Source organism: Mchenga conophoros, linkage group LG16, assembly GCF_057382185.1.
Source record: "Mchenga conophoros isolate Kocher_MC1m ecotype Shallow Benthic linkage group LG16, M_conophoros_male_GT1.1, whole genome shotgun sequence".
Taxonomy (NCBI): domain Eukaryota; kingdom Metazoa; phylum Chordata; class Actinopteri; order Cichliformes; family Cichlidae; genus Mchenga; species Mchenga conophoros.
Genome location: NC_140541.1, coordinates 35513844 through 35533959, shown reverse-complemented (window position 1 = coordinate 35533959; position 20116 = coordinate 35513844). Strand labels below are relative to the sequence as shown.

Here is a 20116-nt window from a genome sequence, read left to right as displayed (position 1 = left end):
CATCTTTTATATACAGTCTAATGTAACCTGCAACATCTCAGTACCTTCTGCAGGTGACCCAGACCGTTGTACTACTGCATAATCTGTACTTGATCTTGTTTCTTTAGATATTTATACTTTAGATATTAAGAATTTGGGAAAGAAATTACCTTGTCAATGTAAACCTCTAGTGGATAACCAGCACAACCTCTGGCCAATTTGCCCAAGGAACTACAACCATTATAGTGAGACAATAAGTCCAAAAATAGAGCAAGGCCACATCGAGGCAACAGAATTAGATCTTGAGTGATACATATTCCCCGAGGACGATGGTGACCAAATTTAATCTTTACACCTGAGGACAAATGGATAAATCTCACAACTAAAACAGCACACACAAAGACAGAAATGTGCATTTGCATTCTTGTTCTCAGATGGTGTGTGCGTGCATGGTGCAAGAAAGAGTGGATGCACTGTTAACTTCTTTTATTTAATAGTTTTTAGTTAACATTGCTGTTTGCACCTTCTTGTGATTGCCAGACACAGCAATAAAAAGAATAAGAAAGAAGTGTAGTTTCACCGAATGTGAATCTGAGACATTTACCAGAGAAGCGGCGAAAAGGAAATGGGTTTTTTATGTTCTCAGCTCTGGGATCACAAACAGAAGCAAAACGACCGAAAGGGAAAGGCTATCAACTCTAAGGTGACAGAAATTTAGCTTAGCCAAGGGAAGAAAATTAAATCATTACGCATCAGCGCAGTAATTTATAGTACCCATAATCACCAATTAAAACTTAGCCACTGAAAGCCATTTAGTGTTTACTAACTGCACATATTAGCACCACCTGTATTAATTACCCGTTTTGACTACACTGTACAATATTAGGCTTGACCTGACCAAGAAAATGGTCTGAAATCTGACTCCGTTTATATGGTGGAAATGTATTTTTGTTTTTCTATAAATGTTAATAAATCTGACATCAGAACATGCCAAGAACACCACCATGTGCCCTGACCTTTAGAAAAAAAAACAAAACAAAAAAAAAAAAACATGGCTGCATCTAGGGCTGTGCGATATGAAAAAAAAATCTCATATCCCGATATTAAGACATCTATCGTCCCGATAACGATATAAATCACAAGAATGTAATATTTTCTGTAAATTCTGTGACTCTCGGGCAGCTCGACTTAGTGAAGTGTTTCCAGCTGGGCGGCGTACCTGGAGTCGAGTGTTTTAACCGATGCATGAAACGATACATTTTTAGACGTAAGTTGTAACGCCCGCCGTTTTCTTTGTGAGTATTTATTACACAATGTGCTGCGGGGAAAAGCCTGTTCTAACGTTTGAATCTAAGGTTTATTTTTTAGCACCTGACGGCTCTTTTTTGCTTCTCATCCGTAAACGCTCTGCATACCCTTTCATGTGATTCAGTTTATTTTGAAAAGTCTCAACAGGATCTTGAACTTTATTGTGAAAGGTTAATGTGGAAACTAAACCAGCGGACACGCGATGGTTTTGCCGTCGTTGTTGCTAACGACAATGCATAAAAACAGGCGCTTGTCCATCTGTAGTGTGGTTATATTAAAAATAAGACAAAGAGAGAACTTTAGGAAATTAATATAGCCACTACAGTGACCATCAAAACCATGAAAAAAATATTGCCCTAAACAGTTTATTTTACAACACCACGAAACAAACGATAGCGTAAAATGAAACTATAGACGTTTTTATATCGTTATCCGATACATATCGTTATATCGAACAGCCCTAGCTGCATCTGGATATTTGTAGCTTAATCACCAGGCTGGGTGGCTTTTCTTTATCACCTTCTGAGATAAAAGTGGTAAATGCCCAATGTGCTTACATGACCAGTATAAGGCAATACACCAAATGAAAACTGTTGAATATTAAGGCTGTTCTTCCTTCCCTGAGGACTTCAGGAACACTGAATTGTGCCATTTATGCGCCCCCAAGGAGGGGAAAGCTACAACCCAACTGTGCATCTGCAACATAAACCAGTTGCTCCCATCCCCATTTTAAAAGCTTTTGACCACTGGCAGCTTTAAAGTCTCACCCTGACTTTAAAGTGTATCTAGAAATCTCTCAAAGAGATGAACAGATGAAGAAAACTAAAAAAAAAAAAACAAAACACCACAGCTGAATTCACTGTTAGGTTCTTACGCATGTTTGTTTCATAAGAGGAGCAAACCTCTTATTCTGGTCCACCAACAGCACTCAAACCCTGAAGGGTTTTACTTAAGCACACTTCGGTTCAGAAGTCAGCTGTGTGTAATATTAGTTTAGGTGAGACTCCAAACGACAATGGTGCTATATTATATTAAAAAAGAGACACTCTGAGCATAACTACTATTGTTCTACAACACACAAAATTAGAGAACATCTATAAGGTCTAATAATAGTTTATCTGACTGACTCCTGATTCATTCTGCAAACTGGAGCTACCATATGAGTAGGAATGTGTTATCTCATTGCCAAATGACTAAGCCGTACAGCTGAAAAAGCTAGCATTATAATACTTATAAATTAATCTTTAAAAACATGTCCTCATTTCTCCTCAAAGTTGCTGATAACTAAAGGAATGCTGTTATTTCTCTGCAGGAAAAAAAAAAGAAAAACCAACTTTGACCCGTAAGCTGGTTCATATGATTCTCACACGACCATACACATACCTCTCATCTCGGCATGAGGTCGGTGTCTGCAGGGAAACAGGAATGAAGCAAAACATAAATTCTGGTACCAAAGACATGTAAGTGAAACCTCTTGTGCTCACTGTTACAAAACAAGTATATTGGTTTGTGCCAACAAGACCAATAAAAGAAAAAATTTAATAAGAGATTTGTGAGGCTGGGAGATATATGCACATGGGTACTTTGTCACACTGCGTATTTGACTACAACTCCTTAGAAATGTAATTCTACTTAAAAAGCAATAAATGTACACATGGTTTCTCAAGTATTGCAATATTTTGAGCCCTTGAAATGTGATAAATCCCCCCAAAAGTCAGGCAGTTTTACAGACCTGTGATGGTTACATCAGAGCGGATTAAGCCTCCACTTTTTGATCCACACCAATAAGCCGGGAAGCTACATAACTAAAACCTTGAGCCAAGTGGGGAATGGGAACAACTTTTTTCTTGAGACAGGAAAAAAACAACATGTCAGAGAAGAGGGTTTTCTTAGTAAGGCCTCAGGCCCACATAAGAGGGCAGATGTCAGCTGCCACATGGACAAAACTGCCAGCAGATGGTCTGAGGAAAAAAGGAAGGACCACAGTCACAGTCTGGCGTGGCAGGAGAGGAAACATATGACACACCTGAGTTTAGGTCATGCATCTCTGCAGACAATCACCAAAAACAGCAGGGAACATAATAGGTTGTGAATTGTTTTTTTATCTCACACATAACTGCTGTCCTAAGCAGTCATTCAACAGTGGTGAGACATTACAGCACTGACACACAACAGCAAACTGTTACAGCCTAGCTTAACTGCCTCATAAAGCACAAGCAAGCCTACACTTTGCGGTTACAGAGGGACTACTTTCGTCAAACCGTGGACAAGCATTTACCAATGTTATTGGTAACAACAATGATAAAGGTAGTCATCTCAACAGGTGAAACCAGCAATCCTCTTATCAGAAGTAGCTATTCTGTATATGCATCATAAGAACCATCTCACCATGAGCTGCAGTGCAGGTTTCATTGCAGCAGACTCAGCACAGGTGGTAGGTGAAGACTACTACAAACTGATCCCAAGGTACTTTGTCAGCAACTGAAAAACATGGTAAATGAATGACCAAGAAATCCTTCCAAAAGCCCTTAAATGTCCATGTAAAACAAATCTGAGAAAACAAGGTTGGCACATGCCATATGGTTAAACCCCAGTATCCCACTGGGATTTGAAAATAGGTTGTCGGCTTCTGTGACACCTTCAGGTTCACATGTAAACAGACCGCAACTCCCCTTAAACTTCTTGCAGTCAGAGAGCGTGACAATGCTGTACAAGCATAAACATCTTTTCTGCACGATGCCACTGACTCACGCGTACACTGATGCTGAATTTGCTGTTTACAGCCATGGATTCTGCAGGAAAATTCAAGAAGCAGCTAAATGACACGAGGTTGCTGTGGTGAGACGCAGGTGCATGGCTGATGCTCTGTGGCCTGGAAGCGTGCTCATCACAGTGCAAAAACAGATTCAGACTGCAGTGCTGGATAGTGTACATACAAGTGAACTCAACTATCAGCAAAGGAATACACAATGCAAAAAAGACAACAAAATAAAAGAAATATAGAGTGATCCTTACCTCTGATTTAAAAGTATGCCCAAAACATTTGAACAAAGGCACAAATTCACGCCGGACAAATGCAGAATGTGGACCGCAGCACTAACATAAGTAACAGGTTGACTGTTTTGAGGCTTTTGAGTCCAGTGATTTAACTAATTTGTGCAGAGAGGCGGGGAGGCACAGAGGGGGAATGTGCGTGTCTGCGTGTCTGAGCAGTCAGGGATCGACCACCTGACCAACTACTTGGTCATAGATGTGTGAATGTGTGCATAGATGTGTAATACCAGGACATTCTGCCCATTTTATTATTTGACTTTTGATGTAAATTAGTTACTTGCAAACCTGAAATGAACCAAATGCCCCCTAACAGTGTTGTCTCATATCTGTTCATGAAAAATTAAAAAAAAAAAACATAAAAGAATTTAAACTCCTGTACCTCCTGATGTCTGCACCACTGACCCAAGTCATGTCTACTCAAGTTTTTCTTACACAAGACTGAGATTAGATTAGTTATATTTATTATCATTTCACACATCTTTGTATCTGGGGCAACTGGAAGACATTAGAAACATTCAACAACAACAGGCTCCAAAACAGTAACTTTACTTTAGCACAACAACGCACATGTAACACACCTATCACCTTCCAAAGCACACAGGACCCACAGCACTGTGTTTTTCTCAGCACAATTTTCTTGGACACTTAAAATCTTACTGAGTCTGCAATAAAGCAGAAGGTTCAAATACTTTCTTAACAACTGCTAGTTTTAAGTCACCTAGTCAGCTAACCACAAAAGACACTTAGCTTAATTTTTTGAACATACTACCTTGTGATACTCAAGAACACACTAATCCTCGTCACTGGGCTGATGGTGAAACGAACAAATACCAGGACCTCTGTGTGGACGCTCTTCAGTTACAACATGGCAGCAGTGATACTCTGTGCGGAAGCCTTTGCAGTACTGACTTTACCACAATAAAGTATCTAAACTTTGCCCTCAGCACAGGTGTTGTTTAACTAAAGGTAGTTCAACTCCAGACAGTGAAAGTTAAAGCCACTGGAAAGACTTTATCACCCAAATCAGATTCCAAGGGTATTGTTACCTGAAGCTAAACTAGAAACTGAAATCAGGTGTTTAAAAAAAAAAACGTAAATGGATAAGGAAGAAAAAAACTAAAGCAGAATTTTGCACTTACAAACCAACTGCACTGAAACATACACTTAGCCACTCTATTGCACCGCACCATGTTCTGCATAATTTCCTGATTTAATTACAGTTAACAGGGAAGTAATGTAAGTAATTAGTAAGACTAATTTTGTGGTCAAAGTAGAAAAAAAAAATCAAGTGACAACGTTAGATTTAAATCAGTGGCTTATGGTGAAACAAGAGAACATTATGGCCAAATGCCATTTTAGTAATTACACTGCAGGACAAGCCTTACAGAAAAAAAATAGTTATAAACAACAAAAACAAACAAAAAAAAAAAAAAAAACACACAGGCTACAAATAATGTACAAGCATTTATTAGAGAAAAATCACTAAAAGGAATTGTAGGGTTAGTCCCGGGCTTGTTAATCACATTAGTGTTTCCCCAGTTAGACAGTGTTGGCCTCCCTTTGGCAATTATTGCCCAGCTCTGGCACTCCAATTGTGTCAGCCAGACTTGATCCAGCCTTGGTTTTTGGTAAGTGGTGAGCAGGTCAGATGTGGCCCAAATGTCCTAGTTCATATAATACACACTCAGGACAGAAAATTTACTTTGTGATGTGACCAGTTCTTTTTTTTTTTTTTTTTTTTGGCGCTTGCCATCTCTGTATCCCAGTGTAATCCATAAATAAGCAACAAAACCATCTTCAAACACTTTCACATACATACCTGTTTTTTCTCCACACAGTAAGCAAACTTTAGAAGTTTAGCAAGCAAAACTGACACCAAAACACAATTTAAGCTACAGCATTCAAGCTAGTGTGCATTTGATGTGAGAGATAAATTTGGTCCCACACTCATAATGGATGAACTAAGAGGGTTCCCATCTGTACTTGCTGGAGCCAGATGGTTTTTGGTTTTTTTGTTTTGTTTTTTGGATTTTTTTTTTTTTTGGGGGGGGGGGGGGGGGGGGGTTCCAGCACTGTTTCAATCATACATCTGCCTCTTAAAATTCTTCAGAACTTTTAGTGGTTCTTTAATGCATTACAAAGCAGCACTTTTTCATTCAGCCCATTGAGCATTTAAAATGTACAATGATTCTTCTGTTTCTTATCTCAGTATCAGACAAACTTTGATTGTCAGCTGATCGTCTGACATTTGACTCTAGAGCACGCAAGTGAACAGCCCAGGGTCTTTGACTTTGTCATATGACCAAAAGACGTTTTGTGGCTTGTTCAGATGCAATTTTCCAAACCTTTGCATTGCTGTCTGCTTATTCAAAAAGAAGAGGCCTTCTCCTGAGAGCCTCTTTCCAACAAGTCATACTTGTTTTTTCTCATTGTAATGTCATGAACTTTAATGTTCAACATGCTAAGTGGGGCTTATAGAAGCTAAAATGCATGTTGCTTGCTTGTTTTTTCCCCTAGTTTTTCTGACCACTGACCTTGGGGTAAATTGGCTGGTATGTTGACTTCTGGGAAGATGGACAACTTGAATGTTTTCCAGTTGTGAATAACTTTTTTCCATGTGGAATGGTAGACTTCAAATTGTTTGGAAATGACCTTAAAACCCTTTTCGCATTGAAGGGCAGCATCAACTGCTTCTCTAAGCTCAAAACTGATGTCTTTCCTCCTCAGCAGCGTGTTAACACACCTGAACGATCCAGACCACAAAACTGCCAAAACTTCTTTTAACAAAGAATCACATTTGTATTTGCTTGGTGGCACCTGCCTGCTACTTACCCTCTTAACCCCCACAAAAGAATTTCTACTTAGTTTTCCCACATACAGCTTCTAAACCTCGGCTTATTTTGTTAAATAAATAATGGCATAGTATAAAATGTTGTTTTATTCACATGAGGTTTCTTATCTAACGAGACTTTTTGTTTTGCTGTAAAAACCTTAAAATCAAAGGCCACACTGTATTCACATGACTGCATATGGCAAAAAAAGGTTTAGTACCTAAGCTTAACAATTACAGGATAAACAGACCTGTATTGTAGAGTAATCTCAGCCTTGGTTTAAGACTGCTGGTTTACAACAACCCTTGTATTATAAACTCAAGCCCTTAAGTTTGAAAATCAGTGGTATTTGCAAACTAGAGAAAGTCTAACATAAGAAACAATTGCATTATGGGAATTACAGGATCCAACATAAGCTACTCTTATTAAGGTGTCTACACACTCTGATTTCAGCAATCTTATAAGTTCATCACAAGTTACACTGAGCAACACGAATCTAATAAACATGGACATCAACTTTGATGCAAGTACACTGTATGATGATAGCGCCCGTTATTGAATCAGGGCCAAGAACCACGGCTGTTATTTCTTTTCTATTTTCTACATCCTCTTTAGTTGGAGAACAAATTATACACACGTTTCTTCTTCGTCAGAATCAGTTTTCCTTTTTCACATTTTTTATTTCATTTCATACAGTTTCCTGTTGGTTACTAGCAGACCGGTCACGCATTATCCAAATTTCCTGGATGTCTTTGTAGGCAATGGAGCATAATCAAGAGTCCAATGAAATGTAGATAAACAGACATGATTCCACTATTTAGTCTATGAATAATGATCAGTATTGGCTAAAATAACTACGTATATAATTTCTGGGATTATAAAGGGCCACCAATGTGGTGCCACAACATTTGGGACTGCCCAAGACTCATCTAGTATTTACCTGACTTTAGGGATTAAAAGTCAGTATATCCCAGGAGCCTTTCTTTATTCTGATCCTTCTAGTTCTCCTCACTCAAAGAGTATATCTGAACAAGGAACCACACTAAAAAGAGTTATTTAATTTAATTACCTAACGAAGCAGAACGCATATGTACAGAAGTGTGGACATCTAGATGCTAACAGGTGCTGCACTTGTGAGATCTTTAACCTACTCCCTTAATTGTGGTTGGTTTGGATATGGCATGTAATGCAGTGGAACCACATTGGGGTGGGGATGTAATAAGCCAACCTTTCCAGCTTTAGCAATTCAGCCAACGGCCTTAAGTCAGACCAAAGCACACCTAAATAAATGAGTGTGTATCCTGCAGTAGCTGTTTCATCAATTTTCCACCCAAATGTTACACATATATTTTAAGCAGAGAGTAAATATGATTCAGTACATAACTACATACTTCAATGTGACTCATTGTGTTACATACACCAAATAAGGCACTGTGCTAGGAAGTATTTTTAGCCTTTCTGGTTACATAGAGATGTGAAACTCAGAGTTGCATTAAACTTCATGACATCACTTTCATAGTGCCCACATTACAACATTACATAATATTTTTAGAAGTGTTAGACTAGAAGCTATTTTGCCACAAGGACCATGACCAAGGTGAAAATCTAATAAATTTGTTGAATTTGTCTGCCTCAAACTTATTACGTTTATTCGTTTTTCTTCCCCCTTAATTTTTTTAATTTTCTATAAAGGTTAGTTTCAATTATTTTATTTAATTACTATATCATAGATGGCATTTGTCAAGTGCAAGATTTAGGGATTTCAGATTAGGTATTACAACCTTCCAAACACCACCAGCCACACACTCGGATCCTTGCCAGGTAGAACTCGCTGTGTTAAAAATAAATAAATAAATGAATTAATTAATTAAATAATTAATTGATTCCCAGTAATGAACATTTTTCCCCTTTCAGGATTCCTTATAGGCAGAAATGAAATGCCAAAGTATTATTTTACCAACTTAGTACACTTTAAAACTGCAACTTAATATTGAATGAACTAGGTTACAGCACTGCCGCTGGACCGAATGTAGAGGAAACACACGCACGCAATATTTTACTCAAGCTGGCTGTTAATCAAGACGGTCAAACATGGCAGTTGCAATTGCAATAAAATCAGCACTGCAAGAAAAGTAAAGGGGGGGGGGGGGGGGGCGTTTACTCCACTGCATCCATTTTAAGCTTTAGCTATTAGTTACTTTGAACATTTAGTTTTTTAAAACAAATATCCAATCGTTATAGTAGTACAGATTAACTTAAATTAGTTTTACGCGGGTCAGTAAACTCTGCTGGCAACAGGAAGAAAATAAATGTTGGACGCTGAAAAGGGGATCACTGATTCAACGAGACAGACGATGAGAAAATGAACAAATGCGCGGACATTTCACCCGGATCACTTTGACGATGCTGATTTCAATTAAGAGCTTATAAAAAGACTTTGTGGTGATGCTCAGAAATTTAGTACAATAGAGTGAATATTTATAGAGAGGGAGGGTACTGTTTGAATGCCATATTTGCATATCACCAAATGCAGTCGCTCCACAATGGCAGCTCCCCACGCATGCAGTGTTCAGCAAGGTGGGTGAAAGCCGTGTAATGTCTACAAGTTCAATAAAAATCAGAAACAGACCAGTCACACAAGTTAGACTAGGGAGAACCGTCTGCTGTTGAGGAATCGCAGTAAAATCGCCAATCACTCATCAATAAACTGATCAGAGGGAGGGCTGAAATCCGCACGTGGTTCGAATATCAGACTAAGCGTGCTACACTTCCGCGTCCTTGAGACGTGATTTCAACACGACAGCGTTAAAAGGCACAAAAATGAACACTTGAAGTAGTCGCTTATGTTCAAAACACCGGAATACCTCACAGAGGTACTATTTCAAAGCCCCTCACTTCACAGTCAGCCCGTTCTCGGAAGGCTAACGCTAGCCTGGAAAGGAAGACAACAATCCAACCAGCTAACATAAGCTAGCAGACGACCCACAGGAAATTAGCTCACAGTCTAGAAAGACCAACGATATAAAGAACGGTGTTATGTTTCGTTACAAATGTTCGCAACAGCGGCGAACAAAATCCACGAGCCGTGGATAACGCTGCCCGGGTCCATGTTGTGGGAGTGAATGATAACAAATGGGTTTTTTTATATAGTTACCTCACTCGAGTGCCGTGTGCATCTCCTCTCCGCTCGTTACCAAAAAAAAAAAAAAAAAAAAGTCGTCCAGCTTTACGTGAACGCACGAGAGACCAGCTCATTCACCAACGCCTGCTGAGAACTTTACGTGGAGTTCGTGGGGGTGGTCCTTAAGTCTACGTAAAGTGCGCAGTACACCAATGAAAGCGCTGACGTTTCTTTCCGCCAAATGGTGTCTGGTCTGTCATATGACTGTCTGAGGAGTTCACGTTCTTTTTTCCCTCAAGCTGTTTGTAAACAAGAACACGGCAAATAATTAAATATTACAATTATTAACGTTACACTTAAGGGAGACGAGGCGCAAATTATAAATAGTTATCATTATCTTACTTCATAAGAAATATATGCGCAGTAAGTAACAGCACAATTTCAATAATAATAATAAATATTAAATAGCAAAAAGAGTTTAAAAGCAATCAAGTTAAATTAAACCACTGTATCTTAAATAAAGTCAAGTCAAAATTATATGGTTATAATCAGTTCATTGATTTTACCTCTGCTCTAACTTTATAAAACAAGTTTGTGGAGCATTTCACCCTCTTTGTTATATTTTCTTGGTCTAGTCAAATGACTTTCAATCACCAATAGAGCCAAAGTGACCATTAAAGGAACCACCAAATTGTGACTGGGTGACTGGACTGTCATATGACTGTCTGAGAGAGATCATGCTCCTTCTTCTTCTTCTTCTTCTTCTTCTTCTTCTTCTTCTTCTTCTTCTTCTTCTTCTTCTTTTCCAGGCTGTTTTTAAACAAGAAAACCATAAAGGAATTATAATTCGCAATTAGGAGAAACCAATGGCAATTTCATACTTAATAATTTATTTGTTTATAAGTTACAATAAGCAACAATACGACTTAAATTTACAAATACAAGTCTTAAATAAACTGCATATCGCAATGTTTCTGTTACTTATTTGTGTAAGAATATAATGAAACAGTTTGGCCTTTGTTTGAAAGTCATGAAATATGTGTGTCTGGCAGTTCATCTTCTTCTCTGACATTTAGATGAACTTTGCATTGGCTGTTTCTTTCTGCCAAACTGTGTCTGGGCTGCCACATGACTCTAGAATAATCTTCTTGATTATTTTTTACTCATTTTGAAAAAGAATACTTTACATTCCTTAATAACTTATATATACTTATATAGGCTACAACAGATAATTAGCAAAGTGAAAGTGTCTTGGTGAATATAATTTAAAAAAAAAAACCCATAATTGAGCAGTATGTATATTGTTTTTAATAGATCTATAACCGAAAAAGTTAATTCCTTTTATAAGAGGTTTCAGAAGAAGAGATGGGAACTGAGAGAACTGTACAGCCAGCAACAACCTGAGAAAGTGAACAAAGCCTTCATCAGATGAATACACCCTCTAATTTTAACTCACATCCTCATTACTCGCGATCACTGGCTGTGTCACATTAAGGTCAACACCTTTGCTCTGACAACAAACATGCCATGATTACAGGGCGTTAACAGTGTATGACAAAGTGTTCAACTGGAGTTTCTAGTTTTGTGTCAGTCATCCTTTTCTATGAAGTGAAAACTACGTCTTAACATTCTGTCCATTTTACTTTAGTCTTCACTTGCTACACAAACATCTCAGTGGCCCACACCAAACATTCAAAGCAGTCACACAGAAGCACAAACAAGGGGGTCTATTAGAAATCTCATTTTATATATCACACAAAATAACCATCAGTCTGAACTAAACGTGACAAAGTGGGAGCAGCTCTGCACTCCATCAGACAGGGAATGTACAGAGGCTGAATAAGCAGCTTAAATAAGCTGAATCTTCCTTTTTTTAATGTGCAGGTTCTTTATTCACTTTAAACAAAGACACAGCTTGTACTCCAGCAACAGAGTATTATAAAAGTACAGGAAGCATACAATAATAATAACAATAACAACACAAAAACGAGAGTGAAGCTTGCTAAGAACATAACTAAACAATTTTTGTCTTACAATAAACAACTTGAGCAGGGTTTTTTTTTTTAATCAAAAGTCTGTGTGTGGATTACCACTGGGACATGAAGCCACATGACCATCAGAGGATCATAGCTACCGCTGAAGGCACAGAGGTCATGTCCTCAGCACTGTCTCTGGGAATCAGGGATTTTAATCACCTAGACAAGGGTTTATATTTATATTACATTAGAAAATGTGTCTCCTGATGTGCGCCTCAAAAAAGGAGAAAGAGATCTTTGAAGACTTACCTTCAAGACTAAGCTCAGCTGATTTAGCCAAAAGAGGATCTTGACCTTGGATATCACGCAGCAGCATTTATCTAAAAAAACAGAACTACTTCTGGGTCTGGACAAACAGCAATCACTGAGGGAGTCGTTAATTTCCATCTTCACCAAGATATCTTGCAGAATACTTTCAGTGTGGCTGCCTGCCAGCTGTAGCTCAGCAGAAAGCTTAGTGATGCAGTAAAAAATGATCCCAAAAATAAAGTTACTCAAACCATTGGAGTTAAACTATAAAGCCAAAGGTATTTGCTCGTCTGCCTACTCAAATATATATGTACTTGAGTGACATCCCATTCTTAATCCATACGGCTTAATGTTGGTTCACTCTTTGCAGTTGTAAAAGCTTTAGCTCTTCTCGGAAGACAAAGTTTGAGGAAGTTTGGAGGTCTGTAACGACTGACAATGCAGAAAGTCGGTAACCACAGCCTGCTCTGCGATTTTACATGGTCTACCACTTTGTAAGTGACTTCCTGTCATTTCCAGTCGATTCTACTTTGTTATAAGACCACTAACATTGACTATGAGGTATTTTTACAGCTGGATTTTATGCGCAGAGGTGGCATCCTATCAAGGCAGCACACTGGAATTGATTGAGCAGCCTGCATGCCTAGGTGCTTGATTTTATGATTTTGTTCAGTAAGACTGCACAGATTGGAACACCTGAACTGAATGATTTGGATGCTTGAGTGAATCCTTTTGGAAATATAGTGTAATTGTCTGTAAACGCTCCCTTGAGCGTGATCCAGTTATAACATACTAAGTTGTTGAAAAAGCCCATTAAAGTGAGTTATTAGAATAATCGTTATTTTTTGTCATGTAATCTTAAATTTGTCTTATTAAAACAACTGTATGACAAAATTAGGGGTAAAAATAGTATATTTATGGCATGAACACTAACTACCTTAGAGGCTTTGTGCTAGTTTCACCTCTGACCTCTCAGTTTGGTCGCTGATGTATTTACTCTGGACTTTTTATACAGTATATTGAGGCAATGAGATTTAAAACATAGCACTCCAAGGAATCCATCAAGGTGAAATGCACTGAGCTTTCCTGTCTGGTCGTATTATGTGGTACGGTACAGAAGAGGCTGAGCACAGCTGACCTTCACTGCCTTTGTGTAGGTGGCTCTGAGTTTGTGTGCATGTGCAGGTGAGCGTGAGGCATTTGAACGCTCTGATGGGAGCACACAGCTAATTTCTGTTGGCCACGCACCAGCTGGGTCCACGTCCCGCTCCTCCCCACCCCAGGTTTGCCTCCTCCCCTCCCACCGCATGTCGGCTGTCTCTCGTGATCATAGGGAGATTAATATCAAGTGATTGGCAGCCATGTTCTCGCTTAGCACTCCAGTCATGGTGCCCCGGGGTCTCTGCCAGTCGTAAAGCAATGGCAGAAGTGCCACTGTGGCTTTCACTGTCATTTAGCCAGTACCCTGCCCCAGCAGACAGAGGATGAAAAGTGCCAATGACTGCATTGAATTATGAGCTCAACTCAGCCCCGAACATATATACAACCCAGCACAGGGAGCCATTTCCTGCTGAAATGCCTCCTGCTGCAGATTACTGAGGTAATATTTCCTGGACTGCAACTAGAGCGGTTATGGTCTGCAGGCAATCTACCTGACGCAGCTTTTGCCCACAGAGGTGCGACCGGTATGAAAGACGAGGCATTGACTTGTGGTGAAATTGCCCTTTTTATCACACAGTGGTTAAAAAGGTGAGGTGATTTTTAATGAGGACAACTATTATAACGTTTCACACCAAACTGAGGCCATAAGAGGTTGAACAGCTACTATGCACAGTTACAGACACAAGTGAAATAGTTCATTCCAGTTATACAGCATACCCTATTATAAACCTATATTACCAGAGTCAAATTAAGGTCGTACATCTTGAATGTGTCCTTCCATTTGATGGAAATAGGCACTGGGGATATGTAGCCTGGATCCAGTGTGTGTGTGCATGTTCCTGGCTGACATTTTGCTGATACAGAGCAATACTGGCACCCCTGCAGACCTGCTGGAGCTCTGTCCTGGAGGGCAGCCAAAGACAGGAAAAAAAAGAGAGAAAACTGGAGCGAAAGGGAGAGACACGACAAGTGACAAGTTTTAAATATCAGTTCATTAGCAACCTGTAAACCTATCTAATGAGCACTCTTGGATTTTTCATTCCCTTTAATCGGGTGGAGGTTGAAGAAAGGTGAGAGCGCTTGCTTGTTTTCCCCTCGGGTTTGTTGTACTTGCCAAAGCTATAATGCACACACATACCACTGCAATAGCCAACGAACAGCTCCCCACCCAACAAGCTCACACGCTGTCGATCGATGCGAGCAGGGGAAGAGCGTCCAACAAGCTCCATTAGGCTGCATTTGGTCCATATGAATATCCACTGATGAAGCAGATTGACTTCTTGACCGTACTAGTCTTCAGAGACCTGTCTCATGATTGGGATCCATCAAAGACACCCAGTGTGTTCTTTGGAAAATACAATTTTAGCATTTTTTTTTTAAACCAGCTGATCTTAAAGGTCCAAAGGTGTTCACATGCCCAGTAACAAGGTAAATTGCAATTGTAAATGACTTATTTATTTCTAAGATCATGGCGACTACTCATTTAATCTTTTGATCAAACTTCTTTCTTTGTCAGGTAAGAAGACAAATGAATCCCACAACTACACACAGTCCCCACACACACCTCCTTTTATCGACATATTGACTTGCGTGGGTATTTGAGCAAGTGAATGACATTCTTGGTTACATTCAATCCAGTGACTTCAAGCTGAACAGTTCTTCTTGTTATCTGATGCAGTAAAATTGTTAAAAGAACCACAGTCAGACTCTTTAAAGAAACAAGTTAAAAATGAGACATACAGCATACTGTATGTCTCACACTGCGAATGACTTATACATCACTTTAGGAGATCCTTTGAAGTCATTTTTAAATGGGTCAGAACAGCCCAGCCTATTTTTTAAATAATCTTTTTCAGGTGCAGAGAGTTTCAAATAAGACTCGAGGCCATTGTTTTCAGCAGGTTTCTTTTCTTTTTGTTCAGCTTTACATCTTAATCTCTTCTTGGAATCAGTCTGCTTGCTTGTCATGGTCTATTTGCTGCGTACAGTTTTCTGATCCAACTAAATTGGTGGATGGAGACCTTTTGCTTTAGGTGAAATGGCTCAAAATGCATGTTGTTTTCATAAAGATGTGGTGCCACAGCCAGTTTTTGCTCATTTTTATAAATGAGTATCTATTTTAAAGCATACTGTATGTGTTACATCCATCATTCCTTGCAAGCATGTTTTCCCACTGTCCTCCAGCAGGTTGTTTCAGAACTATTTACATAAAATTTCCATGATTCATGACCACCTACTCTTCCTGTGGGCTTGAGAGGACCCTGGGGCCACACCTTCAGCCAATGAGAATACTGTCTAATGAATAATGCAAGATTCCTAACATTGCATCTTTTCTGCAAGTAACAGCTGCAGGTGAAGGCTTCAGAATCTCTTCAAGGGTGCGGACATCTTGATTTGGTCATCATCTTAACAGGTCACAATAGAAATTCTGACATAGAAGTCACACAGGTACTCAGTGGAGGTAGGGGCTCATGAAAAAGGTACCCATGTGTTTGGATTTTCTAGTGTAAGTTTTTAATTTTGTAATTTTTTTCTCCATATTCTCCACAAAGTTTAACATGGATCCTTTTTTTTGTTTGTTTTTATATTTCTGCGGTTCACATTATAATCACATTAACACTCATGTAACAAAAATCTGTAACTGTTTATACCTTTGATTTTGTCTGTGTCAGCTCCTGAGGGATGTGTAGTTGTTAGAAATTAGTTATGAGTTATTAGCTTGATTAGAGCTGATGAGAACATAAAAAACAATGGTAGTGATTTAAGCTACAAAAGTATAAAACTGGGTCAACATAGTCAACATAGTTTCTTTTTTTGCTTAGTATGAGACAGTAGTTCATTGTTGATCGTGGTATGAAGGCTTTGTAAAGTTACATTTTGTTGTCTTTGTGTTCGCCATGACTTGCAGGTTTCATTTGTGAGAAAAATTGTTGCTTTTGTTGGTTAAGAATTAAAGTGGTGCCTGCTTTAACATTCATTTCCAATAAGGGAAACTTCTACGTACATAGATCTGTTTCTTTTATGGCAAAGACAACACGGGAGACACAGGTGTTCAAGTTCCCACAGGGGTAAAATACTGTACGTGAAGTGTTATTCTAGGCTCCTTTGCAAGAGCTGATTTCTGTGCAAGATCAAGTGTTCACAGTGACACAACACAATTCTTTCAAGTCAGTTTCATCTTTTCCCCTGCACAGAGGCTTGCGTTTGATTCCTGACAGCCCTGACATTTTCTCAAATTCAGCCGCAGCACCTCCTGTCAATAACAGCTGTTGTGATATTTCATCTTCTTGAGATCTTAAAGGAAAGGATTGGGCATGTTCAAAGGCTCCCTGCAGAGAAACATCATTTTACAGGCATTTAAAATCTCATGTCTACATACCAGAACCAATCCAAGAACATTTTTATTTTTCATTTTAAAAAAAATTCTCTTAATGACACGACAAAGATAAAGGGAAGTATCTGACAACACGGTGCCATCTGCAAAGAGAGAGCTCTGCTTATGCCATTCGTACTTGTACTTCTGTAGAATGCACACATTACATGGTTGTTAAAATGATGTAATAAGTAAGTGGAACGTTCTGATGGTCTGCTGCAGTGTAGTCATTAATTGCAGTGCTCCTAATGTTTTTATTTTTACCCCACACTCATCTTCTCACTCCATTCTAGCATCATTTATTAGCCAAGAGGTAAATCTAAATTAGAGCTGATGAAATTGCCAACCTTATGAGGTTTTGACAAGCAGTGGTAAATGACAGGGAACTGCTCAGATAATCCGTTTACGTACTAGAATTAAATGAGTCAGCCAGATGCCAGGTGGCTCCAAATCTCAAACACGCCGACCAGCCGAAACACTAAAACCTTTAAAAGGTGAATTATGTACTGGTGATCATTTATCCTGACATTTGGGATGCTACTCTAACACGTACCACCCACCAACCCAGTATCACGGCAAAATGTCCACGTGTCCATTTCACACTTTGCCTCATGCTTTGCCTCTCCAAAATGTTCTCTCCCCCTGCATTACCGGGGGGCGCGTTATATTATTAAAGCCACAAAGTCAGGAGCAAGCAAAAAACCTATGAAGTACAATTTACGGTCCTTAATTGCCAGAAACAATTAGGCGGCTAATATGTATATACGTGTAAATGTGTTAATAATGTCTATTTAAACGCTTTCATGTGATTATTTTCATGTTGATTGGAAATAAAATATCTTCCTCTGCTGTTACTGCAGCTTACTGGAACTTTGGAGAGGCAAAACGTATTCCAATAATTTGCAGACTGCGGTTGTGTGGTGTCAGAAGGAAGGAGTTTGGGTACACTGTGGACAGCTTGTCAGTCTATGGGAGGCAGCCTTGCTGGGAGGCAACAACGGTAACCACTGCACCAATGTGACATCAAGAAAATTATTGTATGTAATAAAAGAAACAGACCAGTAACTGCAATTACCTGGTCTTTGCATGAGCAGCAACATGAGGCATTCTGAGGATTTCTTTGCTTGATTCAATTAATATATCTTCTTTGACATTTATTGCTTGCATGATATTTACAGCTTCAAGGGAAATCATTTTAATAAGGGCACGGGTGTGATACACTGCAATCCATGCAACTACAGTGAAACATGTAATATTACTACATTGTGCTTGTACACGTCTTCAGTTTTAATTAGTTAAACCCCTGGCACATTTTTATTTAAAGTCCAGCACAATCACTTCACCCTTTTCATCTCCAGCTCCTACATTTTGACACCTGTGAAAACCCGGATTCTTAGGAGAACACAAAAACAAACTTATGAGACCTGTCACTCCCATGAAACATTTATTCTGGGTGTAATTCCCACACATCTGTCTTTTATTCCTTCTTCTTTGATTGCGTCATTTTCCTTTTCTGTCTTCGGCAACTTGTCTACAGACCAAAAAAGAAGACAAAAATCCACTTATAATCACCGCAAATAACACTTTAATAATAATAATGTTGCCACCAGTAACACACAAATAACTCAGTAAAAATGTTTGCTTTAAGTAAGACAGCTTTTCATATTTACCAGGTATGCCAGGCATCTCAAGGAGGATTAATCACAGCTTATATACCATAATAAAAAAAATGGCTGACATTTAGATTTCATTTGCATGGGAATTTTTTATCTTTTGTTCTTAAAAAAAAAAAGAAGTTTGCTACTAATGCCCAATTTTTGCAGTGTTTTATAGTTACAGATAGCCCAAAGCACTGCAAAGCAATTCAAAAGGTGATTTGATATATACAGATTTTATTACACTACCCAATCATTACCATAATTTTACGAGTTTTCCGTCACATTTGTTATGGAAACTGTTCTTCTGATGGCTGTGCCGTGCCTCTACCCTGACATCCCAAATCCGTTTTCCAATGTGCTGTCACAATCCATCAGTTTAATTTGAAAGATCACAAGCGTGCTTAGCCACGAGCGTCAATGCTGTTATTCAATAAGACGACCATGCTTAATTCTTCACGTCTTAAGGAAACCGCAAGAAAAGTGCAAGAGGAATGTGTCTTTCTCTTTTATCTGGAGCAATGTGATCAAGTAAATGGCAATACTTTTCTCAGTGTCACAGGTCACTTCATGAGACACAACATTCTATTCTAACACGTAAAAGAATAGGGTAAAGAATGGAATATGGGATGAAAAGGGACTTACAGTAACTGCATGGAAACGTCAGGAAATATAAAAAAAAGAGAAAAAACACAGATTGAATCAGATTCCAAACTAAGACAAGTGACATCGTGTTGTCAGCCAGTAAATTAGTCTATCTATGATAATGACTTAATTCTGAAAAAAACATTTGCCAGTAGCAAATCCAAACTTTTTTTCCCAGAGTCTAGACAGCAGCAGAGAAAAAAAGACCTTGGCTGAATTTTCCTTTTAAAAACTGTTTCAATTAAAACGGCTGAGCTGCCTGATTTTGTTAGTGAGCACTTGTCTCGGCACAGAAACTCACTGGTCTTTGTGGAGCAAATAAACCGTTTATTTACATCTACAGACAGTATTCATCTAAACCTTGATGGCATTCATTTCAATCTTTTCACCAAATTTCCCTTTGATTAAATCTTCATTTTTGTCCTGATTGGTGTTCTAATCTCATTCAAGAAACCAGTAAAGTTTATGCAATATTTCACTAAACTCTGTACTAATTTAAAATGATTCAAATTTTTAATAATCTGGCTTTCAAGGGCACTTTTTTTTTTTTTTTTTTTTTTACCACAAGGCCTAATCCCTGCTTCAGAAACTCGATCCAAAATGAGCAGAACAAGCCAAAGAGGGTTCACATTGTAATTTGCATGCTAGCCCTTAGCAGGAGCTTAGTTGGCGTATGCCTGAGGCAGACTGTGCCACTGTATCCT

At 38.7% G+C, this 20116-nt stretch overlaps 1 protein-coding gene across 5 annotated transcripts in view; it reads right to left on the bottom strand.

Moving 5' to 3' along the window:
- Positions 1-10734, bottom strand: part of slc39a10 (solute carrier family 39 member 10) — a 35765-nt gene extending 25031 nt beyond the window's left edge. For 2 of the 5 annotated variants that reach the window (XM_085248867.1, XM_085248870.1), the window contains exon 1: positions 5111-10302. Coding sequence is in view for 1 of the 5 variants with exons in the window: in XM_085248866.1 (XP_085104992.1) it covers positions 10327-10427 (101 nt within the window). In the remaining 4 variants the exon portion in view is untranslated. Of the gene's footprint in view, positions 1-4302; positions 4319-5110; positions 10303-10326 lie in introns of those variants that run through there. The other 3 variants (XM_085248866.1, XM_085248873.1, XM_085248868.1) reach the window with 3 other exon arrangements.
- Positions 10735-20116: the final 9382 nt, after the last annotated feature.